The 27,775-nt window shown below is 43.8% G+C and overlaps 1 protein-coding gene across 2 annotated transcripts; it reads right to left on the bottom strand.

Annotated features, from left to right (window-relative positions):
- Window positions 1–288: 288 nt before the first annotated feature.
- DDX17 (DEAD-box helicase 17) lies at window positions 289–23,996 on the bottom strand. 2 transcript variants are annotated; one of them, XM_032139879.2, is made up of 13 exons: window positions 23,614–23,996; window positions 18,807–18,957; window positions 16,762–16,861; window positions 15,498–15,631; window positions 15,133–15,198; window positions 12,862–13,003; window positions 11,948–12,108; window positions 11,692–11,864; window positions 11,082–11,192; window positions 10,771–10,832; window positions 9,126–9,185; window positions 4,957–5,199; window positions 289–3,294 (listed from the first exon to the last, which is right to left on the bottom strand). In XM_032139879.2, the coding sequence occupies exons 1-13, from the start codon at window positions 23,661–23,663 to the stop codon at window positions 2,789–2,791; spliced, it is 1,959 nt and encodes a 652-aa protein (XP_031995770.1). In that variant the 5' UTR covers window positions 23,664–23,996; the 3' UTR covers window positions 289–2,788. The 2 variants fall into 2 exon arrangements, with proteins under 2 accessions (XP_031995770.1, XP_031995771.1); XM_032139880.2 differs by having other exon boundaries at window positions 4,963–5,199.
- Between the last annotated feature and the right edge of the window lie 3,779 nt (window positions 23,997–27,775).

The raw sequence follows: 27,775 nt of genomic DNA, 5'->3' as shown, positions 1-27,775 counted from the left end.
CTGACACCTGCCTTGTACTTAGTACCTTAATACCAATAACCTAATGGTACTTAGGTGAGTACCATTTGCAGAATCACTGTTTTACTTATGAGCAGATACAGATATATCCAAACCCTTACCTACTAGGCATCCTGCTAGGGTTTTCAATTCCAATTCTTAAGTTTTTTCCTTTCAGTTTTAGGTGCTAATCAGTCAATCCAATATCCCCCACCTTTGTCTTGAAACAAAAACTGTTTTAAGACATCTACGTTGAACTATTCAGAGAATTAAGCAATAAAGGCTCACACCTTATTGTCAACAGTGTTTTTATTTATACCTACAAAAAGAAAACAAGATGGTATCAAAAGGACAATTTACAAACTAAGAATAGTAACATAGCTTTCAGCATCCTGTGCCTGAACATCACACATCTACAAATCTTTCAAGTCTTAATGCAACAGGAATGTGTTTGGAGACCAGCAAGAACATGAATAGAGAGCACTGATCCCAAGCAAAAGCCACTAACCTTTTAGATGAGAAGTCCACACAACGAATTGTTAGGGAGGATTGGGGAGAAGCAGCCCATTGCTTAATACATTGAAACCCTTTCCCTAAGTTGAGTTTCAACCATGAATGCAGTAACTAGCATAAAATGATTCTTCTGCTCACGTTCTGAAGCCAACAGCAGAACCTGAATTATAAGTGACAGACATGGAGGCAGAAGAGTTAAACTCTGCTAGATTTCAACTGTGCTCAGGCCATAATAGTTTTTGAGGTTTGGAATTTACTGTTATTTTATGATTACAATGTCCCAGGTGGAAAAAGGGAAGCAAGCAATCCAAATAACCACTTGCTTGCCCAGAGACTTTTCCCTCAGATGCTTTCAAGAGCTGCGAGAGAGTAGGGCATCCCTTATGGTGGAACCTCTATATTTAAAGAAGGAAAAAAAAAACCCAGAATTTGGTTGTAGAAAACAATGCCCACAACAGACTGGCCAGTGCTTAGACAAATTTGCGGTTGGGGGGAACACTTTGGTTTGAAAGCACAGAGCAGTTTGCCATGTTTCTTCTGTGCCTACCATCCTCCCTTGGCCTCAACTTCTATAAGATGGGGGGGACAAAAAGAGAAGTAAAGTTAAGAAGAAAGTGGAAAATTAAAAAAAAGAGATGTCAAAGTTTTTACATGCATATATTTCAGCTTATGCTGAAGACCTACCTGTTATGTTGCACATTGAATCATACTTTCAGAACCCCTCAGAAACCATCCCTCTCTCCCTAAAGAATTTTAAAAGGAAAACAAAACCTCGAGTATAGATCTTACAGATCAGCAAGCATTCGGGCCTTAGCCAAAGAATGCAGTGGAGCCTTCCCCCTTTAACTGCATTGTGAATGAATACCAATTAACAGCATAAAAATTAATAGTCCCATATCAGATCTGGAAGGGGTTTCTGGGGCTGTCTGATGTCCCTATCCTGTTGTAGTGAACACAATAGCAGAAAATTCTGGGTCCATCTGCTATAAAGTCTTGGTAAAACAGCATTACTATGAAGAGGATGAACTCACCTACCTTCAGATGGAGGAAAAGTGAAAAGGACTTAGGCTTTAGTCCTCCATGACTTTTCTTAAGCACTACCTACCTGTAATAAGCTGAGTGCAAAAGGATGCCGAAGAAAATCTGCACCCAGAAGCTGTTAGAAAGCACTGCAGAGAACAGGGTATGAAGAAAATAAGAGTTCTTAATAAACCCTTAAGATTCTTTGCTCAAGGTAACTTTGCCAAAAGGGCAGAGTAGCTGGCAAAAGAGTTGCTTTTATTCTAGCTCTACACTGCATTTGAAAAGAAAATTTGCCCATTTTGAATATATTGTTTATAATTAAATGTGCTTTTTGCACTGCAGGTCAATGTAAAAACTGGTTAGTAAATTTCCAGTGAGCATTTATGTTCATTTGCTCACAGCAGCTGTCTGGATGGAAAATTAATTTCACAGATGGTCCCCAGTTATACTGGGAAGAAATATAGGCAGCTTCCACCCAGATGCTGAGATGCTACAGTTTAACCACTGCAATAAACACTTGTGGTTTTTAATTTAGAGGATACACAAGACTCAGCAATTCAATTTCTAGCCTGACACTAAAATGGTTATTTTTCAGTAATGGGGGGAGAAGTGGGGAGGCAGAGTGTAAAGGGAGATGAAACCAATTAGTAATATTTTAACTGTCAAATGCACTCAAGCAATCAGTCAAAACAGGCCCGAGGAAACCTGTTCCAACTTGAGAAACATTTAAAAGCACGAAAGAAAATGTGCAGGGCAATCCCTCTGTTTTCTAACGCAGTAATGAGAAATTTAAAGCACAGATGCCGTCTTCCTCTGCAAAACAATTCAGCCCTCCCCTCCCTCCCTCCCCACCAACTCAGAAAAACAAAAGATGGGCTCCCACAACAGGGCCTAGTACCTTACTCTTTAAGATGAAAAATAGCTCAAATATCTTCAACATGCAAGAAGTTGGGGGAAGAAATTAATCTCTTCCAGTCAGCTATATTTATATATATATATAATTTTTTTTTTTTATACAAAATGTTATTACAGACTGGATCATTTTGGTGGGCAGAAGAAACCTGGCAGTGAATTCTAACTAATCTGCATGAAAAGACAAATCACGATGGTTGGGGGGAAAAATTAAAAAAAGAAAAAAGGAATTAAAAAAAGAAAAAAGAAAAAAAAAGAAAAGGGGAAGAGGAAAAAAAACCAGGAAGACAGTGTTCCTTAAAATGTAATTAAGTCTGCTGGAGTCACTACCACTTAAGTGGTTTCATTTACGTGAAGGAGGAGGAGGGGGAGGTGGTGGAGGGTATTGGTAGGCAGTCTGCCCCATGTAACCTATCATATTGGTAGCTCCCGGAGGCTGTGCAAACTGTTGTGACATCAGTGGCTGTGGCTGCTGCCCAGACCGGCCTATCCCACTAAACTGCTGGCTAGAGCTCTGTGAACTTCTCCCAGTTGAGGTGGTGCTACTAGCTCCATAAGTGCCAGCACCATATTCTTGAGCTGTATAGCTACTGGTGCCATAAGCAGCTGCCCCATAGGTGCCTTGACCATAGGTGTATTGGCCTGCTTGTGCTCCAAAGGCAGAATTTGGACTTCCATAGCCACTGCCATTAGCATAACCAGCTCTATCGGTTTCACTACGATCCCGATAGCTTGCAGAGTCTCTCCGGCCACCATCCTTGACTCCTCGAAGCCTTCGGTCACACTCATCCTGATACATCAGATTGGGATTGTTGGCTGAAGAAGTGGTCCGGTAACGAGAACGACCACCTAATGGGAAGATACAAGGAAATTTTTAATGCCAGATATATGACCTAAACATAACAATATAAAAATTCTACTGGGTACAAAAGTATTAAGCATGTCTCCCTGATATTTAGTTATGCTGGCCAGCCTCCAAATTAGTACTGTAAAAATATGCTCATAATTTGATTCTTTAATGGGGCACATTCAAAAGCACAGTAAACATTAAAGGACACTAGACCTTTTCACCCTTTTAGACCCTTTACTTGAGGATGATCAAGAAACACGGTATTACAATATGAAACCTTGAGGCAGGAAGCCCAGATCCTAGGATATTCTGCAACTGTAGATCCAACTGCTATGTCTCAATTTCTACCCACCACTAAACAGTGTAAAATGACTGATCTCTCTGTATGGAAAACTGGAAACCTAATATACTACTAAGCATTTTTGAAAGTATTAAAAAAACAACCATGACGGGGGGCACAGTGGCTCACTCTTGTAATCCCAGCACTTTGGGAGATCAAGGCAGGAGGGTCACTTGAGGTCAGCAGTTACAAGACCAGCCAACATGGTGAAACCCTGTCTCTACAAAAAATACAAAAATTAGCTGGGCATGGTGGCACATACCTGTAGTACCAGCTACTTGGGAGGCTGAGGCAGGAGAATCACTTGAACCCAGGAGGCAGGAGAATCACTTGAACCCACGAGGCAGAGGTTCAAGTGAGCTGAGATCGTGCCACTGCACTCCAGTCTGGGCGACAGAGTGAGACTCTGTCTCTGCCCCCGCCCCGCCAAAGCAACCACATTAAAACTCAGACCAGCTGGCCGGGCGCGGTGGCTCACACCTGTAATCCCAGCACTTTGGGAGGCCGAGGTGGGTGGATCACGAGGTCAGGAGATCAAGACCATCCTGGCTAACATGGTGAAACCCCGTCTCTACTAAATATACAAAAAAAAAAAAAATTAGCCAGGCGTAGTGGTGGGCGCCTGTATTCCCAGCTACTCGGGAGGCTGAGGCAGGAGAATGGCGTGAACCCAGCGAGCGGAGCTTGCAGTGAGCCGAGATTGCGCCACCGCACTCCAGCCTGGGCGACAGGGCAAGACTCTGTCTCAAAAAAAAAAAAAAACAAAAACAAACTCAGACCAGCCTCGGCTAGGTGTGGTGGCTCACTCCTGTAATCTCAGCACTTTGGGAGGCCGAGACAGGTGGATCACCTGAGGTCAGGAGTTCAAGACCAGCCAGGCCAATATGGTGAAACTCCATCTCTACTAAAAATATAAAAATTAGCCGGGTGTGGTGGTGGGCGCCTGTAATCCCAGCTACTTGGGAGGCTGAGGGAGGAGAAGCACTTGAACCTGGGAGGCAGACGTTGCAGTGAGCTGAGATGGCGCCATTGCACTTCAGCCTGGGCGACAGAGTGAGACTCCGTCTCAAAACAAACAAACAAACAAAACCAAACCTCAGACCAGTCTCTTAGAAAAAAATCACAATTTAGCTTAATAGGACTAGCACAACAAACTTCACGTTTTCTTAGTTGAAAAAGGTTATAAAAAGCATTAGGCAGTGTCCTTTGCAATTAAGCAACATACTTACAGCCTTTGCATGGTTAAAAACAGCAACTAAAAGCAAGGCACAGAAGGCATAAAGAGATACCTTGGCAGTACCTGGAAAACTCCAGGACTTACCCTTACCCCCGCCTCCGCCACCTCCTCTGTGGTCCACAAGCTGCATCAGTTTTGGATTGATAGCCTGATTGGCCTCTTCCAGCACTTTGATAAGCTCTCTGGCCTGTTTTAGGTTCCCTGGGGTGAAGAAGGTATAGGCGGTACCCTTGTTGGTGCTACGGGCTGTTCGGCCAATACGGTGCACATAATCCTCTGAGCTGTTTGGATAGTCATAGTTGATCACAAACTTGACATCTTCCACATCTTCCACGTCAATGATGAGTCAGTGTGTAGGTTGATGTGGCAGGGAAAGAGAAGGTAAAGGACATGCCAACAACAGGTGGGAAGCACGAATGCAGATGACAGCAAGAGGAAAGAAGGTGAAGTTAGTAACCACTCTAAACAGAAACAAAAAAAGACTCATCCCAACAGAGTAAAAGAGGATTACTGATTCCTGGGACATGCATGGGAAGTAGGATCTTTATTGGCTGTAGAATCCTAAGGGAATCCCATCCAAACATCCAAACTCCTGCCTCTGCTACATTTTACCAATATACTGACAGGAGTTATACCAAGATTGGTCTTCAGACGCAAATTCCAGTACTATCCTTTACAAAACTGGAACGTAGAACAAAGTGGTAAACCACTGTTAAGTTGCGAGGCCAAATCACTTCTACTCTGTTGGGAGAAGCCTGGCAAAATCTACCAACAACATAACAAACTTACCTTTAAACCAGTCACAGAGCAAAGTAAAAAAAGGAGCTTCATATATTTTATTACTACAATTTAAAGGAAACTTAATCAAAACATTTAACTTTTTTTGCTCTTATCTTTTTAAGAAACTGAGTAGAGCCAAAGCTGTTAAGTATGCACCTATTTTCCTTTGCAAAAACATCCAGATTATCTATCCCCTTTCAATTACAAGAGCACATTACACTAAAATTTTACTGTACTACCAAGCCCAGCTTCTGCCAAAATGAGGATATTTTTGCTCAACTCAAGGTTATTTCAACTCAGGACTTGTTTCAATTATCAACGATTGTCTACGTGACCTGGGAAATTAAATTAATAGCCAAAGAATGTGGGAAAACCATGAAACCTTGAGACACAAGTTTAGTATTCTCTCTACTGCTGGGAATTGGGCTGAATAACCTCCTAAGGCTTAAAATGTAAATGTTAGTGTAATGCTTTCAGCTGAATGTATATTTTTACCTACTTAAACAAACAATTTTAAGAATATAACAAAGAATCCTACTGTTTTGTGGAAAAAAATCTGCATTTTACAAAGAATATTCAGAAAATATCCTAGATAAAACACAGATTTTTGTGATATAAATAATTAAAAAACATTCTCTGTTTGTTACCAGACCGATGCACACTCCCTCCTCCTTTGGGAAACCGCTGCAGCCGATCCCGTCTCTTTGCCTTTTATTTTTGGCGGCCTCCTTTCGAAAACTCCGCCTTCTGACACGGGACCACTGGAGCGCGGGGAGCATGCATCAAGGGTCCGTGGCAGTGAGAAGTCCCCACACACGCTCGCTCTGTGAACTGGCTTAGATGCTTCTCTGTAGCCCCATTTGGTTGCCAAGCGCCGGAGAACCTGGGTTCGGGTAAAAATTTCAGGTCCTCCAACGCCTCCCCCAAGGATAATTGGGGCGATTGTAGAAAAAAATAATTAATAAAAAAATGTAAGTTACATCCAAAGGGTCAGACTGCATCTATTGCCCAGACTGGATTAATTTCAAGGGAGAAAGGGGAGATTAAAAAAAAAAAAATTAGCTGTTGTTACAGGGCTTGTGAAGAAGGGGCATTATGTCTGTTTCTTATTACAATAAAGGCTCCTCGGTCTTTACTGACCCCTAAAGTCCTGAATCACACCAGAAAGACGAGAAGGCACTTATCACAGGGGGCAGCTTGAGTCTCCGGCTAGGGTCGTTGACGCAACAAAGGAAAAAAGAATTTACAGGGCCAGGGTGGATGTAAGACAGGGGGTGGGGAATTCTACTCCATGGTATCTTCAGAGCTAGGATAATGCTCCTTATGCAATCCCACTGCATATGACCATGGCAGCAGAACAAGTTCAATTACTACACTGAATGCGTAAGTGTGCTTTCCTAGCAGAAAGCACCAGGGGCTGGAGTCAACAGTTCACATGCTAATACTTGGAAGTATTTCTGGGGGTGTTCAATAGAGGGCAGACATGATGCAAGTTCTTCATACTAGAAAGGTGTCCTGTGTGTGCACACACAGCTGGATGGGGGCACATAGGAGCAAGCGCAGAATCTGGTTTTCTCCAGTCAAGTCTACCCTGATGTTATCTGTGTACTGCCACAATATTATCTTGCTGCCTTTCTAGAAGATGCTGTAGCAGGGTAAGAAATCAAAAGTTAATGTTTTGGCCAGCTGACTGGGATAAGAACCTTTTGACTGAAAGGCCCTATGACATGGCCTGAATCTCCAATCACTAATTAGGAGGGACTAAGTCTAGCCAAGAGGCTCATCTAGAGCTGCTTCCGGCCAATGTAGATTTGTCTCGGCCATGTATTGAGTGATCTGCAGCTGATATCAAAGCTTCTGTTAAAAAACAAAACAAAATAAATTCAATACTTTTAGTTTAACAGTGTGTAGTTTAAACAAAAAAAAGGAAAAATAAAAAATATCCCAGTGGAAAGGGAAGTGGTAGCCTAAGGATAACTATTATAAAATTATGGGAATCAAAGAACTTACCTGAAGGGAACATTTAAGAGACCATCGCTTGACAGGAAGTGAAAAAAGGCCTGGTGACTCAGCTGAAAATTGCACCCCTGTCTATGAGGTAGAAGCCTTCACTTTCCAGGATCTTGTAGGACATTGGTCAGAATTCTGCCATTTTGGTGGGTTTTCTCCCTCTTTTGATTTTTTACAAGGCAGCAAACAAAGGGGCCCAAAACAAGCACTGATGTTGAGTAACAAGAAACAGACTCGGGTACCTTCCCTCTCCCCTCACTTGGATGAGTGGGGGTGGGATGAAGAGTCTAAGTTATTCTAATGGTAGCCAATTAATTTGGTTTAGAAATGCAAAGGGACATGGAGCAAATATTTTTAATAGTCTAGGCAAGATGCACAAAGAAGCTACCAGCACATAGCAAGCCTGTTTAAAAACCATTACTGAAAGCTTTATGTAAACTGCTTTCAGGCCTCCGCCTCCTCTCCCAACAGGCCCAAGTTTTAATGGCACAGATCCAGACATGACCTCAGAGAGCAGAGGGGCAGAGAGAACTTTCCATCATGGCTGCAGGTCACCACCTCTGAAGGAGGGAATGATGAGTGCAATGCATAAAAAGGCTTCATTACTTTTGTATTCCAGTTTGAATACCTGTTCTCTTTATATTAAATAGTATAAGGGAATAATATGGTACTTCTCACCTTACTGGGCAAATTAAATACCTGTCAATAATTTAAGGATTTCCTTGTAATACAAATAATCTTTTTTTAAAATATAGAAGTTCTGAGTTAGACCTGTTTAGCTCAGAATAGTGGGCTAAACTACCATAAAATTCTCTGTATATCTTAAATGGTAATGGGTCAAAAACTCCAGAAAATCATCAGTTGATAACACACCTACAGATAAGCGCATGGGTGGGAGGAGGGGATAGCCAAGTGCCCAAGATAATTTGACCTCAGTAAATTAAACTGGGCAATACACACATTTGCTATTCTGATACTGCATTAGACTTATACAATTCCATCTAATAAGCCTTCATAAAACTGGACCTCTCTGTATGTATCTAGCTTCGACAGGAATAGGGAAAATAATAACTGAAGAAACTAGCTTACAATAGCTAGGTTTCGTCAGGCTTATTCTATCCAGCCAGAAACCACCACCAGAGAGAAGCTGAGCATTCAACTGTCTGTCTCCTCTCCCTCTGTTTGAACAGTCATGCCTAGGCCTTGCTGCAGACCAAAGCCTGTTTGTTAGGAGCAGGAAGAGACTTTGAAAATAAAAGGGGGTGGGATACCAAAGTTAAAAAAAAAAAGTGTGGGGGGGGGGCGGGGAATGGGGAGAATCACGCTTTGTATTCTTTTCTTTCAAATATTTATCTAACCACATGTATATACAACTTTCTAAACTTGAAGTTTGAATTTGAAATGACAAATCTTTAAACCAAAAGATACATATACCATTGACAGAGACACCTATCTATACAAACCTAGCCCACGGGAGGCTACATCTGTAGCAATAAGGATGGGTGCCTTTCCAGAACGGAACTCTGTAAAAACAAACAATAATCATCATCAAATAAGCATTCCTCGCTATCTGATCTGTTTACATAACCATGTTAAAATTTCAAATAATGGTGTCAGAAAATCCCAAGCTCTTGTAATGACTGACAGTGATTCTTTTGAAAATCTTTATTACACTCATATTCAGCAGGACAATAAAGAGTTACCTCTACTAATAATGAAATACATTTGTTACATAATTAATATGAGCTAGAATTTTTTCCCCTTAAAGTTATTTCCCAAATGAGACACAACGAAAAGTTGGGGGTCGGTAGGAAACAAGTTCAAAAGATGTGGAATGAAAAGAACTGAATTTCCCCCCAAAAGGTATGCATATTATTTATTTTTCTTTCTTTTTTTTGAGATGGAGTTTCACTCTTATTGCCGAGGCTGGAGTGCAATGGCGCAATCTTGGCTCACTGCAACCTCTGCCCCCCGGGTTCAAGCGATTCTCCTGCCTCAGTCTCCCAAATAGTTGGGATTATAGGCATATGCCACCACGCCCGGCTAATTTTGTATTTTTAGTAGAGACAGGGTTTCTCCATGTTGGTCAGGCTGGTCTCGAACTCCCAACCTCAGGTGATCCGCCCGCCTCGGCCTCCCAAGTGCTGGGATTACAGGCGTGAGCCACTGCGCCCAGCCCCATTTTATTTCTTAAACAAAATATGGCCTCTTCCATTTCTCAATGGCTTCCCTTAAGAGTAGTCCTGAAGAAAAGGACTGAAAGGAAATATGCTAAAATATGACTCATTAAGAAACATTTTTCTTTAAATATTTCATTAACAGTTTAATTCTCCCCAAATGGTAGTTATATTTTTATAATCAGAAGGAAAAAATTGAAGACTTTATTAATTAAGGGAGGGTGGTGAAAGTTGTGAAAAAGTTTAAAGAGCCAGCATCGTGGACCTTAAAGAACCATGAGCACACGCTAAAAGTACCCTCAGTAATCCAATCAACTATACAACAAGGGAAAGACAAACTGGCCTTTGGGCCAAATCTGGCACAACGCCTATTTTTGCAAATAAATATTGTCTGAACATAGCCACATTATCTCTTTGAGACAGGGTCCCACTCTGTCACCCAGGCTGGAGTGCAGTGGCATGATCTTGGCTCACTCCAACCTCTGTCTCCTAGACTCAAGCTATCCTCCCAACTCAATCTCCAGAGTCGCTGGGGTTACAGGCGTGCACCACCAAGCTTGGCTAAGTTTTGTTTTGTTTTGTTTTTCTTTTAGAGACAGGATTTCACTATGTTGCCCGGACTGGTCTTGAACTCCTGGGCTCAGATGATCCACGTGCCTCGGCCTCCCAAAGTGTTGGGATTATAGGCATGAGCCACCAACAGTGCCCAGTCCAGGCCATTTCTTTACATATTATCTATAGCCTACAGCTCTTGTCCTAAAACAGCAGCGCTGAGTGGCTATAACAGAGACCACCATTTGGTTTACGAAGCCAAGCATACTTACTATCTGGCCCTTTACAGAAAGTTTGCCTATCCCTGAAACAGAGCATGGACATTCACTTATGGGCGGGGGCTGGGGAATCAACAGAAAATGCTTAGTTTTAAACTTACCATTAAGTACCCAATCTCTTTCTGGTTGACTCTTGTCTCCATGGATACACATAGCTGGCCAACTATCAGAAGAAAAGTGACCAATATTTTTAAAATCTTTTAAAGTGGAGAAAATCAAACTTTAAAGCCAAATGCTATCATGCAATTTTTGTAAGGTTTGTCAGGCTTCATGAATAGATGACTGTGCTCATTAAAAGAGCCAACTGCATGGATAGGCGTTATTGAAATATTATACAACATTTGGAATACCAATTTAGAAATTTCCACTTAACTATAAAACCAGCCGTTAATTGCCTTGGTGCTATACTCACCCATCTCTGCGCATCCTTCGAGTCAGATCATCACAGCGTCTCTTTGTCTCCACAAATATTATTGTTTTGTTTTCCTTTTCAGCCATTATTTCTTCCATTAGTTGGATCAACCTGAAAACAAGACCAACAATGCAGTCATCACACAGAAAGTTATTATGTGGAAGATTACGTCTGCAATATCAACTCCCAAAGCTACAGTACTTTCTTTGCACATTGTGCTATTAAAATTTTTAATAAACATATATAGAATACTGAGTCAGGTTCTGCTATGTACTCAAGAAATACTAACTCATACCATCCTCACAGCAAGTCTCATGTGAGTGGTATTATTCCCATTTCACAGATGAAAAAACTGCAGCACCAAGACATAAAATTGTGCAAAATTATACAGCTGGTAATCAGCAGAGCTGAGTTTCAAACTCAAGAATTCAGAATCCTTGCATTTAACCATAATGCTCTGACAAATGCTATGAAGATGGATTATCAGAAAGCTAGCAATGCTTTTAATGTTTTCAGGCCTCAAAATATACTGGTTTCTGCAGTACTAATTTTGGAGATTAGAAAAGGTTTATCAGCATTATCAAATCAGAGAGTAAAATATCTTTCATACTTGTGGTCTTTTTCACTTTCCATGCAGACATCCACTATCTGGAGGATGTTGTGGTTGGCACTCAACTCCAGATTGCCTACGTTGATCTGGGTGTAATCACGAAGGAAATCCTCTGCGAGCTGTCTTACTTCTTTCGGCCAGGTTGCACTCCACATCAATGTCTGCCTATCAGGCTATCAAAAAAGGAAAGGCTTTCTTTCAGGCTAAGGAACTTGGACAAATGGCATAAAGACTGCTTATTATTAGCTTTACGCACCCTGATTTGGTCAACAATTTTACGGATCTGGGGTTCAAACCCCATATCAAGCATTCTGTCAGCTTCGTCCAATACAAGGTAAGTACATCGGCGAAGATTTGTCTTTCCTGACTCCAGGAAATCTATCAGACGTCCAGGAGTGGCTATGCAGATCTCAACACCTGTAAAACAAAACCAATGATCAAGCCAATCGGCTAGGTGCAGTGGCTCACACCTGTGTTCTCCCACTTTGGGAAGCGCAGGCGGGAAGATCGCTTGAGGCCAGGAGTTCACAACCAGCCTGGTCAACATAGCAAGACCCCGACTCTACAAAAATGCAGCAGCAGCAGCCCTGGTGGCTGTACTCAATGCTGCAGAGAAGCCAATTTTTTTTCTTTTTTGAGATGGAGTCTCGCTCTGTCACCCAGGCTGGAATGCAGTGGCACGATCTCGGCTCACTGCAAGCTCCGCTTCCCGGGTTCACGCCATTCGCCTGCCTCAGCCTCCCCAGTAGCTGGGACTACAGGCACCCGCCACCACGCCTGGCTAATTTTTCGTATTTTTAGTAGAGACGGGGTTTTACCATGTTAGCCAGGATGGTCCCAATCTCTGGACCTCGTGATCAGCCCACCTCGGCCTCCCAAAGTGCTGGGATTACAGGCATGAGCCACTGCCCCGGCCCAGAGAAGCTAAATTTTAATAAAGTAACTGCAAAAGCATGATGTCAGGATTTATGTACAATCACCAAATCCTCACAAAGTTTCCAGCCATGTTGAACTTTCTCTCTCAAAATAGCTATTTTAGTCACATCTGAGAATTTCTAAGCTGCTGAAATTCTGAGTTTTTCACAAGAACCCACTTTTTTCTCCAATTTCATCCACAGGAATTGGTAAAGTAAGATAAACTAACAATTCTTTTACACTATATATTATTACCTCTTTCCAAGTCTCGAATCTGGGGACCTTTAGGAGCACCTCCATAAATACAAGTACTCTTCAATCTAGAACATTTGCCATAGTCATCGGCCACCTGCTGTACTTGCTGGGCAAGCTCTCTGGTAGGAGCCAGAACTAGACACTGAAACCAACAAAAAGACACTTGAGACCTCATCCAAGGTTAAAAAAAAAAATACAAAAAGCTAATCTAATTCTTTGTTGTCTAATCTAGCACATTAAAAGTGATGGGGTGAAGATCGGAAGGAGGGAATATTAGTACAATGGAATGTAGAAAAAAATTATTAGAACTTCATGTTTAGCATTTGGAATGATACTGGTATCCTCGTCACTTTTACTATGACACATTAGCAATCATTATAGTTTATATATACTGTTTAAGTGGAGATATAGATTATATTACCTGGTTGTAAGTATACAACTCTCATTTACAGGTTGAGCATCCTAAACCTGAAAAACCAAAATGCTCCAGCAAGCATTTACTTTGAGGATCATATTGGTCCTCAAAATTTGGATTTGTTTTGTTTTCTGAGACAAAGTCTCACTCTATTGCCCAGGCTGGAGTGCAGTGGTGCAATGAAGGCTCATTGTAACCTCTGCTTCCTGGGTTCAAATGATTCTCCTGAGCCTCAGCCTCCTGAGTAGCTGGGACTACAGGCATGCACCACCACGCCCAGCTAATTATTGTATTTTTGTAGAGATGGGGTTTCCCCACGTTGGCCGGGCTAGTCTTGAACTCCTGACTTCATGTGATCTGCCCACTTTAGCCTCCCAAAGTGCTGGGATTACAGGTGTGAGCCACCGTGCCTGGCCTAAAATTTGAAATTTTGGATGGTCAACCTGACTTAAACTAGAAGTCACAAAACTGGCAGAATGACAATTCCTGACCTCTAATTTAAGCACTTCACCAGGCAGATAAGGCAAAAACAATGAAAATTTACAGGTAATCTGACAAGACTGTGTACAATCTGGCCAAATAATACAAAAATCAAGGTATCATATACCATTCAAATTATGCAACTTGCTTTATATACTGATCCGTTAGGTATCAACTAATAATAATGCTGTCAGACATATACTATATATTATAATTAGTGCATTATTTCTTTTTGTGAATATCTTGAGACATACTGTACATGTTCATAAATATATAGGACAAATGCAAGCTTAATTCTTAAAAAAGTTAAAAAGTAGGCCAGGCGTGGTGGCTCACACCTGTAATCCCATTATTTTGGGAGGCCGAGGCAGATCACCTGAGGTCAGGAGTTCGAGACCAGTCTGGCCAACACGGTGAAACCCCATCTCTACTAAAAATACAAAAATTAGCTGGGTGTGGTGGCGCATGCCTGTAATCCCAGCTACTTGGGAAGCTGAGACAGGAGAATCGCTTGAAGCCAGGAGGTGAAGGCTGCAATGAGCCGAGATTGTGCCAATGTACTCCAGCGTGGGCAACCAAGAGTGAAACTCCAACTCAAAAAAAAAAAAGTACACATTCAATGCCAGGCGCGGTGGCTCACACCTGTAATCCCAGCACCTTGGGGAGGCCGAGGCAGGCAGATCACCTGAGGTCAAGAGTTCCAGACCAGCCTGGCCAACATGGCGCAACCCCGTCTCTACTAAAAATACAAACATTAGCGGGGAGTGGTGGTGCACACCTGTAATCCCAGCTACTCGGGAGGCTAAGGCAGGAGAATGGCTTGAACCTGGGAGGCAGAGGTTGCAGTGAGCTGAGATCTCGCCACTGCACTCCAGCCTGGGCAACAAGAGTGAGAATATGTCTTAAAAAAAAAAAAAAGAAAAGAAAAAGAAAGAAAGAAAGAAGGCTGGACACAGTGGCTCATGCCTGTAATCCCAGCAATTTGGGAGGGCAAGGTGGGCTGATCACCTCAGGTCAGGAGTTTGAGACCAGCCTGACCAACACGGAGCAAACCTCCATCTCATAAAAAAAAACAAAAAAAAAAACAAAAAAAAAAAACCCCAAAAACAGAAAACACTTGAATTTACTGCACAGTAAGTGCCCATATAGCATGCATAGTTTCTTTAAGAGTAAGACTTTGGTTCAAATATAAGCTCAGCTATTCAATTGCTGAGTGACCTTGGGTAAGTCATTTAATTTCAAGCAAGATGAGAATGAAACCATTTCCACGTATGGAGGGTGTGGTTAAGAGTACAAACGGATAATGTAAAGCACCATGCCTAAATAGTCGCTAAATTGCAGTTCTTAGAATTACAAAGAAACTGAAACACACTTACGATTGGGCCATCTCCCCTTTCCAAGTATGGCTGGTGGTTAATATGAACAATTGCAGGCAGGAGATACTGTGAAGGGGGGAAAGAATGACAACCTTACGCTTAGAAGTACAATCTTACTAAGATACTTAATATTATCTTAGTAATTACTGAATTAATACATAAATAGGAAAGTGAAAAACAGAACTTACCACTGCTATACACAGGAAGCAATACAAATTTGAACATAAAATGCTTCCATATATTTAATAACTAAAATAGTATGTAACTACTGAACGGCAATTCTATGAAGAACTGAGAGCGTATGACAATTAGAATAGCAAAATAAGTTACCACAATATCAAGGATCTTCTCTTGCTCATACATACCGCCAACGTCTTCCCAGAGCCAGTCTGAGCAATGCCCACCATATCCCGGCCACTAAGAGCCAACGGAAATCCCTGGCACTGAATTGGAGTTGGTTCTGTAAAGTGCTGATCCATCAACACATCCATTACATATTCTGTAAGAGAATTTTATTTTGCACATTTTATTGTGTTTAAAGACACAAACCAAAAGAGTTTTAAAAAAAACTTTTAAGCTCACTGAAGATAAGATTTACCCAGCTTCACCTCTCCAAAGTGCTTTTCCTTTATCTACTAGATCTCCGACCAGCTTACTGTTAAGCTGCTAAGGGCCAGGCTAGGTGGCTCACGCCTGTAATCCCAGCACTTTGGGAGGCTGAGGCCAGTGGAGGTCAGGAGTTTGAGACCAGCCTGGTCAACATGGTGAAACCCTGTCTCTACTAAAAATACAAAAATTAACCAGAGTGGTGGCAGGCGCTTGTAATCTCAGCTACTCGGGAGGGTGAAGCAGAAATCGTATGAACCTGGGAGGAGGAGGAGGAGGCAGTGAGCTGAGATCGCGCCACTGCACTTCAGCCTAGGTGACAAAGTTGAGACTCGGTTTCCCCACCCTCAAAAAAAAAAAAGCTGCTACAATAGTCTACCTGTCCCAGAAATTTGAAAAACCATTACCCAAAAGCATCTAACAGGACATGGGAACATGGTAGTCATTTATTGTTTACCAAATTCACATTACATCCAGCTAGAAAGCAATTTCATTCTGCTGTTTTCTAAAAGGCAGAGGGCAAAACCCTAGAAAAAGATAAAAACCTCGAAAAAAAAAAAACCTGGCCGGGCGCGGTGGCTCACGCTTGTAATCCCAGCACTTTGGGAGGCCGAGGCGGGCGGATCACGAGGTCAGGAGATCGAGACCACAGTGAAACCCCGTCTCTACTAAAAATACAAAAAAATTAGCCGGGCGTGGTGGCGGGCGCCTGTAGTCCCAGCTACTCGGAGAGGCTGAGGCAGGAGAATGGCGTGAACCCGAGAGGCAGAGCTTGCAGTGAGCCGAGATTGCGCCACTGCACTCCAGCCTGGGCGACAGAGCGAGACTCCGTCTCAAAAAAAAAAAAAAAAAAAAAAAAAAACCTCAGTCTAAATACTAGAACAGAAGCACTGATGACCATAAAAACAATCTCTTGTCCTTTCAACAAAACCCCAAGCCTGGCTCAAAGAGTTTAACCTACTACCCTTGTCTCCCATTCAACCCAATTTAACAAATTAAGGTTCTAGACTGAAGAATACTTACGTGGGAAGTTAGCATGATGGAAGGCAAACACGGGTTTAGGACAAACATCTCCCCCTCTCACTGTAATCTCTTTCTTTCGGCGTAGCTCATCGACCTCATACTATGGAAAAAAAAATGAAATAAGACAGGTTAATAAGCTAGTTATTCTAAACATTCAGAATTTATGTTCCAAGCTAGCTGAGCAATTATCCAGTCCACAGCTACAATGGCAAATATTTAATAGTTTACATGGTACTTTCATGTGTATCACTTTAACTTTGCAAGGCTCCTACTTATTTTATAAGTTAATTAATGATGTAGGTGATTAAGTGTTCCATTTTCTATAGGAGAAAAAAGATAAGTACTTGCCCAAGGTCAGAATGAGGAGAAGGAAAAAAAGTGGAACTTGGACCCAAGTACTCTTTCCATTACACTTTCTTCTGAAAGAGCAACCATTTCATGTGTAGAGTCAAAAAACAATGGTAATGAGGTACAAGAATAGACAATGTTGGCTGGGCACAGTGGCTCCCACCTGTAATCCCAGCACTTTGGGAGGTGGGTGGATCACTTGAGGTCAGGAGTTTGAGACCAGCCTGGCTAACATGGTGAAACTCCGTCTCTACTAAAAAAAAAAAAAAAAAAAAAAAAAAAAAAAAAAAAAAAAAGCAAAAGCCAGGCGTGGTGTCATGTATCTGTAATCCCAGCTACTCGGGAGGCTGAGGCAGGAGAATTGCTTGAACCTGGGAGGCAGAGGTTGCAGTGAGCCAAGATCATGCCACAGCACTCTAGCCTAGGGGACAGAGTGAGACTTCACTTCAAAAAAAAAAGCGCCAATCTATCTTTTTCACTAACAGTTGAAAAGACACGATGACCTAATATACAATAGTTTCAATCAAGTATAATAAACAGATTAGTAAGCATTATCAACAAATGAGAACAAATTAAATGCATATTTAAATTGGTCCCCTTTTATGAGTATTAGGGGTCTTAGTTAAGAATATAAGAAAAGCCGGGCATGGTGGCTCACACCCGTAATCCCAGCACTTTGGGAGGCTGAGGCGGGCAGATCACGAGGTCAGGAGATGGAGACCAGTCTGACCAACATGGTGAAACCCTGCCTCTTGCACTCCAGCCTGGGTGACAGAGCAAGATTCCGTCTCAAAATAATAATAAAAAAAAAGGCTGGGCGTGGTGGCTTACGCCTGTAATCCCAGCACTTTGAGAGGCCGAGGCAGGTTGATCACCTGAGGTCCGAGGTCCGGAGTTCGAGACCAGCCTGCCCAACATAGTGAAACTCCATCTCTACTAAAAATACAAAAAATCAGCCAGACAGGCTGGGCGCGGTGGCTCACGCTTGTAATCCCCAGCACTTTGGGAGGCCGAGGCGGGCGGATCACGAGGTCAGGAGATCGAGACCACGGTGAAACCCCGTCTCTACTAAAAATACAAAAAATTGGCCGGGCGCAGTGGCGGGCGCCTGTAGTCCCAGCTACTCGGAGAGGCTGAGGCAGGAGAATGGCGTGAACCCGGGAGGTGGAGCTTGCAGTGAGCCGAGACTGCGCCACTGCACTCCAGCCTGGGCGACAGAGCGAGACTCCGTCTCAAAAAAAAAAAAAAAAATTAGGCAGACATAGTGGCGGGTGCCTGTGATCCCAGCTACTCGGGAGGCTGAGGCAGTAGAATTGCTTGAACCCAAGAGGCGGAGGTTGCAGTGAGCCAAGATCACACCATTGCACTCTAGCCTGGGCAACAAGAGCAAAACTCCATCTCAAAAAAAAGAAAAAAATCAGCTGGGTGCAGTGGCTCACGCCTGTAATCCCAGCACTTTGAAAAGCTGAGGCAGGTAGTTTGCTTGAGCTAGGGAGTTCAAGACCAGCCTGGGGAACATGGCGAAACCCAGTCTTCTACAAAAAGGAAAAAAACAAATTAACCAAAAATTTTTTAAAGAAAAATATCACCATACTAGAATAAAATGTAAAACAGCAACAGTAGCGTATGAATAAACTCTAACCAATATATCTACTTGGTTCAATAATCTGTACATTAAAACATACACATAAACTTACTGGTGTTAGCCTTGCTACTTCCGGATGTTCCACATAAAAATTTTTCTCAAACTTGGGGAGCTCACTCAAATCCCACTTTTTTTTACGCAAACGCTCCCCAGGATTACCAAATTTCTTCGGGGGAAGGCCACCACCGCCTCTTGCTCCAAATCTAGGAACAACGGAACTTTGTTAGTTCATCAGTATTTTTAAAGCAACGTATCGTACATGCCATAAGAACATTCAAAAAGGATGGAGTTCTAGGGATACTACCAGCCTACCTCCAAAAAGATCATTTTATTTACTCTGATTTAAAGGTATGGAGAACTGTGTAAAACTTCCTTTACTACACAACAATAAATACTGTTTATGAATATAGCTACAATAGGTGAAAAATTAAAAATCCCTTTATTGAGAGAAATACATCCTAGGGATTACAATCACAGATTCTGGATCCAGACATGGTTTGAGTTTTGATTCTGCCACTTACTGTATAATTCAAAGATAATTATTTAACTTCTACACACCTTAGTTTCCTATGCAAAGTAGAAATAATACCACCTATTTCAGAGGCTGCTGAGAAAATGACCTAATAATGTGTAATGTGCTATAAAAGTATCTGGCACAGCCAGCACTCAGTACAAGTTAGCATCATTTCATTCAACAAATAGTTATTAGGTACCAAGTTATTAGGTACCAAGTATGTATCGGCTACTGTTTGAAGTGGTGCTGTGCTGGAGTTACTAAATAAAACAGACACAAGTCTCTACTTTTGTGTAGCAGACATGCAGGCAAAGGATGACATTAGTTTAAGTTTCAATTAAAGGCAAGATTGTGGACAAGGAGGAAAATACACTCCAAGCAAGTCTCTCAATCTTAGAATAGCTTCTTGGGCCGCTCCCCCATTAAACTGTGATAAGCACTCCACTTGTCTGCTTATCTGCAAAGCAAAACTGGGTCTTGGAAAGGACTGGTAGACTGGTCTTCATTTTTAGCTTACGCTAATAAAAGCGCTGAGCCTGCCGGGGGCAGTGGCTCAAGCCTGTAATCCCAGCACTTTGGGAGGCGGAGGCCAGCGGATCACTTGAGGTCAGGAGTTTGAGACCAGCCTGGCCAACATGGTGAAACCCCATCTCTTACTAAAAACACAAAAGAGTAGCCGGGTGTGGTGGTGCATGCCTGTAATCCCTAGCTACTTGGGAGGCTGAGGCGGGATAACCGCTGGAACCCGGGAGGTGGAGGTTGCAGTGAGCTGAGATGGCACCATAGCACTCCAGCCTGGTAGACAGAGGGAGGGTCGGTTTAAAAAAAAAAAAAAAAAAAAAAAAAGCTGAACATAGATTTATGACCTTTCCTTCTTCTTTGGTCTCTACTTTTACCTTCTATCTCCTTCTTGTTCCCAAATGGTATTATTAATTTACAGAGAAAAAAACACTAACAAGACTTACTTAAGGCTTTAACAGTCAACTAATTACTTAAGATCAACTTCTTGCTTTTTATATACCTTTCACAACAGACAAGCTCAAGGGGAATACAAATATGACCACTAGCCAAAGCTAATATTTAAGAAATCAGAAGCTACTTTTCCTAGAAGAATCTTAACACTAAGATGGCCTTAATTTTCCCTATTTCGATCTTGTCAAGTACAGGTCTTTGTTTGGCATACAAACTGTATAGCATTTTCTCACTCAGTTTCTTTACTCCTTGTAAAATATTGTACTGAATTTAGTTTCCTTTTCCCACTCTAACCCACTTGTAACTTCATCTTATATAAAGTTCCACTTTATCATTGATAGGCAAGTAGGTGTATTATTCTACAGGGTCTCAATTTCCTGCAATTCAAAGCCATTAGAACTCTGGCTTAACCAGCTAGACATTCCTTTAAATACACAGGTAACAAAAATTGATGGCAGGAGATTTTACTGGATACCTACACTCAACAGGCAGAACTTGGCTAATTCCATTTATACCACTACTGAGGCAGTAAGACAAATTAAGAATCAGAACGGGAAGAGCACATAGCATAGGGATACCCGTGTCAGCGACATCTTTAATATGCCCCTCAGCTTAAGGCTCAATACCGAACAGACCAAAAAGGCCACCTCAATTGCCGCTCCCGCCACACTTGCAAATGAAGTAGCTAAATAAGGTACTTTTCAAGAGGTAGAAAAAGTCTTTGGATTATCACTCTTGCAAATTACAAAAGACTTCACTGTTACTGCTACATTGCAATGCTACCCAAACCTTAGTGATTCAGGAAAAAATAAAACTTGAAAAGAAGATTCCTGTTAAGGCTTTAAACTGATGATTATCATTTATGTATTTTTTTCCTCTTATTTCCCTGGCTATTTATTCAAGACATACTATTCTACACTAAACATTTAATTTGAAACATGGGGTTCTTGGAAAATATGCCGTCTTCCATGTTTATAATTAATGCTGACATAATTAATGACCTCAAAATTCAAGGAAGTCTTTTACTTTTGAGCATATCCATGCCATCTTTAAATACGCACACTGTACTCTCTGGTATACTATGCTGCTCAAATGTTTTTATCCGGTCAGTAATTAGTTTAATTTGGCTTTGCAAAAAAATTCACCTTTGAAGTCATGTATTAACATTAAAAACCATACTACTTCAAATGTACAATGCATATCATTTTTGCATCACACATGTGAAATACATGAACTGACCTCACCTATTCCTTTTTCAAAATAACCACTTCGACTGTGTAACATTCAGTTAAAACAACAGCAATTCAAATAATCAAGAACATTTCTTAGGAAAGGGAGAGTTGGGGCACAGATTTCATGAAAGAAGGCCAGTTCGTCTGCAATTTTTAAAAAATGTCATCTGATACTCAAAGTATGGATCAGTAATTCACTTTTTTCCTTTCAAATAACTTATTAAAGCACATATATGGCGAAAGGAAACATTAAACCAAACACCCATGGTAAAGAAACAGAACACTATTAGTACCCTGTAGCCCCTCTATGTGCCTATCTCAAGTTTACAACTTTCACCCTAATAACCACTACCTTGAATTTTGTTAACCATTCCCTTTCCTATAGTATTTGCACATATCCTTAAATGTGTCACCCTACCACAACGTGCTTTTTAACTCAACACGTCTGTGACTTATCCACATTAATCCAAGTTCTTCTCTTTTTCACGGCTGATTCAATTTTACGAATACCCACAATTTATGGGGACATTTGCATTGTTTCCAATATCCTGTCAGCACGAATGCTGGTGTGTAAACTTTTCTGTACAAGGATCCTGGGGTACGTGTGCAAGGATTTCTCTAGGCATTACAGTCTAGCGTATAAAGCTTAGGGAGGAATTGCTGTGTCGTTTTCAACTTTCCTAGATATCTTAAATTCTTTTTCTAAGTCATTGAACTGAAATTCACTTCTAAACTTAGCAATACTGTCAAACACGAAGCAAACATTCCACCTCTCGTCCTCTAAACAATGAGATCAAATATTTTCCTTCCTAATAAGGTATAAATCAAAATAATTTTGTAAAAAGTGGTAACTGAAGTGCTTGTGATTAGTAAATCCAGTAGTTGTGCATCTGAACCACAAAAGACAAAAACGTTTGGAGAAAATATCGTTAACAGAGCGCCTACCACAGTGAGACTATCTCTTAATTCCTGACACCACACCAAAGTAAAGGCAATTATTATCACGTTTCTCAGAGGAAACAGGCTCACAAAAGTTACCGATCTTGACCAAGGTCATACACACATATAAAGTGGCGTCACGTTACTCTTTTTGGAAGTGGGGGGTGGCGGGCGGACGGAGTTTCGCTCTGTTGCCCAGGCTGGAGTGCAATCGCGCGATCTTGGCTCACTACAACCTCCTTCCCCCGGGTTCAAGCGATTCTCGTGCCTCAGCCTCCAGAGTAGCTGGGATTACAGGCATGCGCCACCAAGCCAGGCTAATTTTGTTATTTTTAGCAGAGACGGGGTTTCTCCATGTTGGTCAGGCTGGTCTCGAACTCCCGACCTCAGGTGATCCGCCCGCCTCGGCCTCCCAAAGTGCTGAGATTACAGGCCTGAGGCACCGCGCCCGGCCCACAATACCAAGAACTTTCTAGCGAGGCAGAATAGTTGACGCTGCAGTCCAATTAGAGAAAAAAGGCTGGAAATATTAAGACTAAAACTAAAATAACGACCCAAAAAACCATCCTTCCCCTAAACCCGGTCACTTAGATGGCAAGCAACGCCATTGCTTTACATCCCAATGCATTTCCTCCGACTTAAAATATAACTGAAGAGGATTAAAACCTATTTCTAAAAATGGTAAGTTGGTCTTTTCGTCTCCAGTGCCTTAAAACAGTGAACTCTGGGGAGACAACGTCAAGGCTGCCATTTCGTGTTAAAGCCTTCCTGGGCTGAAGTCTCTTCTTAGGAAAATCCGTGTTTTCCAGATGAACGCCGAGACCTGAAGACATCGAACAGCCCGCCCGAAGCGGCCCGGCTCGAGAGCCGGGAAGCCAGGCGAGGCGCCTAAACTCGGGTCTGGGCTGCTGCCGCCAGGCCGCCCCTCCCGATGCCCCGCGGGGCTGGGACGAGGCCGGGCCGCGCCACGACGGCCGTCCGCACGGAGAGGCCCAGCGTCGCCAAGCGGCCGCCCTCCTCGGGTCCCGAGTGACCCTGGGGCCGAGGCCCGCGCACGAAACCTGTCTCGCCTCGAGTCGCCTCGCCTCGCCTCGCCTCCCGGGTCGGGAGCAAGGCTCCCAGGCTCGCAGTCCGCTGGGCCTCCCCAAGAAGCAACTCCCCCACCCCCACGCCAGGCCTCTCCTCTCCTCCCCCACCCTTACCCTCCACGGTCACGATCCCGGTCCCGGTCCCCAAAGCCTCCTCCGCGCATGGTCCCAAAAGGATAGAGATCTGGGAGCGGGGCACGGATGGCCGGGCTCGGGAGGGCCTGCGGCTCCGGTCTGGTGACGACCGATGGCGGCGGCGCCTCCGCTGTTGGGGCGGCGGCAGGCGCAGCGCTCTCTCGCTCCGACGCGCTGTCTCCCGTCGCAGACGCCACCGTCGCCGCCTCTCTCGTCGGAGACGGGAGCAAAACACAGAGAATCGGGGCTACAAAGCCGGTGGGCAGGTTTGGCTACGCTCAAACCGGGCAGCGCCGCGGTTTAGGCGTCTCCTTCCTTCCCAGCGACTGCACAAAATGGCGGCCGCCGCTGAGTCGGCTCCAACTTAACGCTGCGTACGGCGGACACGATACGTAAACAGCGTCTCGGAATAGCCCGAGGGATCCGCGGGGAACTACGGGTATTCTTGGAAGCACTTTACGTCAGTTGCGACGATGGGCGTATTTGCGGTCTGTACAAGAAAAATAAAGTACGGAGCGAGCGTAGAGTTCTCGCGCCACCTGAACTAGAACGTGGGGTGAGGTGGGAGGAAGCGCCTCTAGTGCGACGTAACATTCTTTGCGTCGTTAGCCAGCCTGCTGTTGCGAAGATACGCAGTATGCGTAACGCATTCTGTTTAGAGAATAGGGGATTTTGCCTGATTCCGATCTCGGGACAGACCCCGCGGCCGGCTTGAAGAAGTTGCTTTGCAGAGACAATAACCGTCCTCCATATTGTTATCAAGTTTCAGAGTCCTCTGGTGCCAGAGGCCGGGAGGGTCTTAAATTCCCTGGGTGGCCTTCCTATATGGCGCCGCCAGCCCTCTCGCTCCGCCGCCCTGGGCCCGCTGAGAATGGCGGCGGGCCCCGGCGCCATTTCCTTTCCGTTGCCTCTAGCTGTTCTGTCTCCGGCAGCCATGATGGATGCGCCGTGTCCCTTTCTTTCGGGAGTTTGTGAGGTGGCGATGTCCCCTCCAGGTTAAAGCGCGCTCAGCTACATTTGGTTCACACTGAGGTGCATTTTCTGAACCGTATATTTTCACTGTCCCTGGCCGAGCACAGCTGTTGCTAATACAGAAACAAAATGTGCTTGGAGGCCAGGCGCGGTGGCTCACGCTTGTAATACTAGCACTTTGGGAGGCCAAGGCGGGAGGATCACCTGAGGTCCCAAGTTCGAGACCAGCCTGGCCAAAATGGCAAAACCCTGTCTCTACGAAAAATACAAAAATTAGCAGGGCATGGTGGCGGGTGCCTGTAGTCCCAGCTACTTGGGAGGCTGAGGCAGGAGAATCGCTTGAACCCGGGAGTCGGAGGTCGCAGTGAGCCGAGATCGTGCCACTGCACTCCAGCCTGGACGACGGGGCGAGACTCCGTCTCAAAAAAAAAAAAAAAAATTGCTTGGAACCCCAGGGGACTCCGTGGGCCCTTTGCTGCCGTTGAACGGCGCTCCTCAGAAGGCCCGGAGAAGACCCCAGCACTCTCGGGAGAACAAGATTTCAGAGCGATGGTCTTTAGACACAGAAAGGGCTAAGGCTAAGGACAAGTGTTTAACCAGGCTAGCGCACGTTCTCTGCTCAATTCCTTCCAGACTGGCTTCCCTCTCCTTACCTGCTTTCTGTCCTCTCAAACTGCATTTTAAAGCCCCGCAAGCTTGGCCAAATGGCGTCACACAACTGTTGAGCTGTTGGGACCCTCGAGACGGGCCCATCTAACGTCTCAATTCAACAGATGGGTAGAAGCGGGGAGATTTGGCCCCTCAGTGTGGGTGCTGAGTGTTTGTTTCCCAAATTTTTGGGAACATAGCATAAGAAAAGGAGCTTCAAAAAGGCCCTTGAGGCCAGGCAAGTTGGCTCACGCCTGTAATCCCAGCACTTTGGGAGGCCGAGGCAGGCAGATCACCTGAAGTCAGGAGTTCCAGACCAGCCTGGCCAACATGGTGAAACCCCGTCTCTACTAAAAATGCAAAAATTAGTCAGGCGTGGTGGAGGGCGGCTGTAATCCCAACTACTCGGGAGGCTGAGGCAGGAGAATCGCTTGAAACCGGGAGGCGGAGGTTGCAGTGAGCCAACTGCACTCCAGCCTGGGCGACAGAGCGACTCTCATCTCAAAAAACAAAAGCTGTTGAGATGTCAGTTGGCCCGGAAACACAAAGGGACAGTCACAGACTCACTGGACAAGGGTATGGCGTGGTCGAATGGCTAAAAGGTCAGGCACTGTGCCAGGTAGGCACTGGGTCACGGTGGTGAACAAATAAGTTCCTGCACTCACAGATTTTACACTCTAGGAGGGAGACAGAAAGTGTTTATGTCAAGCAGTTGCTAACTCAAATGAAAGCAAAGAAAAATGGAAAAGAAAGAATGCATGTGTACTTGTGAAGGAGGAGAGTATGCAGGTTACACAGTGTTGCATTGGGGTCTGGGGAGGCTTCCCTGATCTAGTGACATTTGAGCACAGACCTAAACTGAGGTATCTAGCCTTGCTGACATAGAGTAAAGAGCAAGTGCAAAGGCCCTGAGGCCGAGTGTGGCTGGAGTAGAACAAGGAGGAAAGACAGAAGAGGACCGCATCCTCAAGGGCTTGTAGGCCACTGTAAGGCCTTTGTCTTTTCTATCAAGTGGAAACCTCTGGAAAATTTTAAGCAAAGTGACATAATAGGAGGACCACTATGACTGCAATGTGAAGAATAAATTCAGAGTGAGCAAGGACAGGAGCAGACAGATTAAAAAGAGGCGAGCGCAGTCATCCGGGCAAGAGATGATGAGGATTGGGGCAGGTTAATAGTGTAAATAAAAGAACATGACCCAGGCCTGGTGCGGTGGCTCACGCCTGTAATCTCAGCACTTTGGCAGGTCGAGGCGGGTGGATCACGAGGTCAGGAGTTCAAGACCAGCCTGGCCAAGATGGTGAAGCCCCATCTAAACTACAAATATTAGCCAAGTACAGGGGCAAGCACCTGTGATCCCAGCTACACGGGAGGCTGAGGCAGGAGAATTGCTTGAACCCAGGCGGCAGAGGTTGCAGTGAGCCGAGATTGTGCCACTGCACTCCAGCCAAAAAAAAAAAAAAAGAATATGACCCAGGAGAGTCTCAATCACTTTAAGAGGTTCATTTGCCAATGTTAAGAACGTACTTGGGGAAAAAGAACACAGAACCACAGAAAAATCAGTGGTCCATGTTTTTTTTCTAAGAAGAGTCTGGGGAACCTCAATTTTTAAAGGGAAGAAAGGAAAAAGCGGGTATAGGGAGGGTAGATAAAAGAGGCAAGCAGTTGCATTCTTCTTTTTTGTTGATGTTATTGGTTTCTTTCATCAACTTTTTTTTTTTTTTGAGACAAAGTCTCGCTCTGTTGGCCAGACTGGAGTTCAGTGGCATGATCTGGGTTAATTGCAGCCTCTGCCTCCAAGGTTCAAGTGATTCTCCTGCCTCAGCCTCCTGAGTACCTGGGATTATAGTTGCCCACCACCATGCCCGGTTAATTTTTGGATTTTTAGTAGAGACAGGATTTCAGCATGTTGGCCAGGCTGGTCTCAAACTCCCAACCTCAGGTGATCCACCTGCCTCGGCCTCTCAAAGTGCTGGGATTGCAGGCATAAGCCACCGCACCTGCCCTTTGTCATCAACTTTTAAGTTCTGGGGTGCATGTGCAGGATACACAGGTTTCTTACACAAGAAAACGTGTGTCATGGTGGTTTGTTGCACAGATCAACCCCTCGCCTAGGTATTAGGCCCAGCATCCGTTAGCTATTCTTCCTGATGCTCTCCCTACGCCGACCCCCAACAGGCCCCAGTATGTGTTGTTCCCCCGCTCCATGTGTCCCTGTGTCCTCTTCTGGGTCTTTGATAGTCTTCACTGATGCTTAAGGCTCCTTTTCCTCCTTAATAACAGAATTCCAAATTTTAGCTGGGCATATCAATGTCTGGAACAAAAGTCTGTATTTTCCTGCCTATTTTGTGCATGGGTATGGCCAATGAGATATAAGCACAAATGTTGTATGGTAGGGCTGCTTTACAGGAGCTGACTCAGCTAGACGGAGCTTTTCCTTTTTTTTTTTCTTTTTGCCCTTCTGCCTTTTATCTTTCTTTCTTTCTTTCTTTTTTTTTTTTTTTTTTGAGACAAGGTCTCA

The sequence above is a fragment of the Hylobates moloch genome, unplaced genomic scaffold (assembly GCF_009828535.3).
Source record: "Hylobates moloch isolate HMO894 unplaced genomic scaffold, HMol_V3 SCAFFOLD_19, whole genome shotgun sequence".
Taxonomy (NCBI): domain Eukaryota; kingdom Metazoa; phylum Chordata; class Mammalia; order Primates; family Hylobatidae; genus Hylobates; species Hylobates moloch.
This window is presented reverse-complemented; position numbering and strand designations above follow the sequence as displayed.

What these genes read in the sequence shown, in the direction of transcription:
- DDX17 (XM_032139879.2), bottom strand. Translation starts at nt 23,663, where the DNA reads ATGCGCGGAGGAGGCTTTGGGGACCGGGACCGGGATCGTGACCGTGGA. An exon ending in GAAAGTGAAAAAGACCACAA is followed by an intron (nt 11,193 to 11,691) that starts GTATGAAAGATA and finishes TCTTGTTTTCAG; the next exon opens with GTTGATCCAACTAATGGAAG. An exon ending in TGGCGGAGGCGGGGGTAAGG is followed by an intron (nt 3,295 to 4,956) that starts GTAAGTCCTGGA and finishes TCTTCCCATTAG; the next exon opens with GTGGTCGTTCTCGTTACCGG.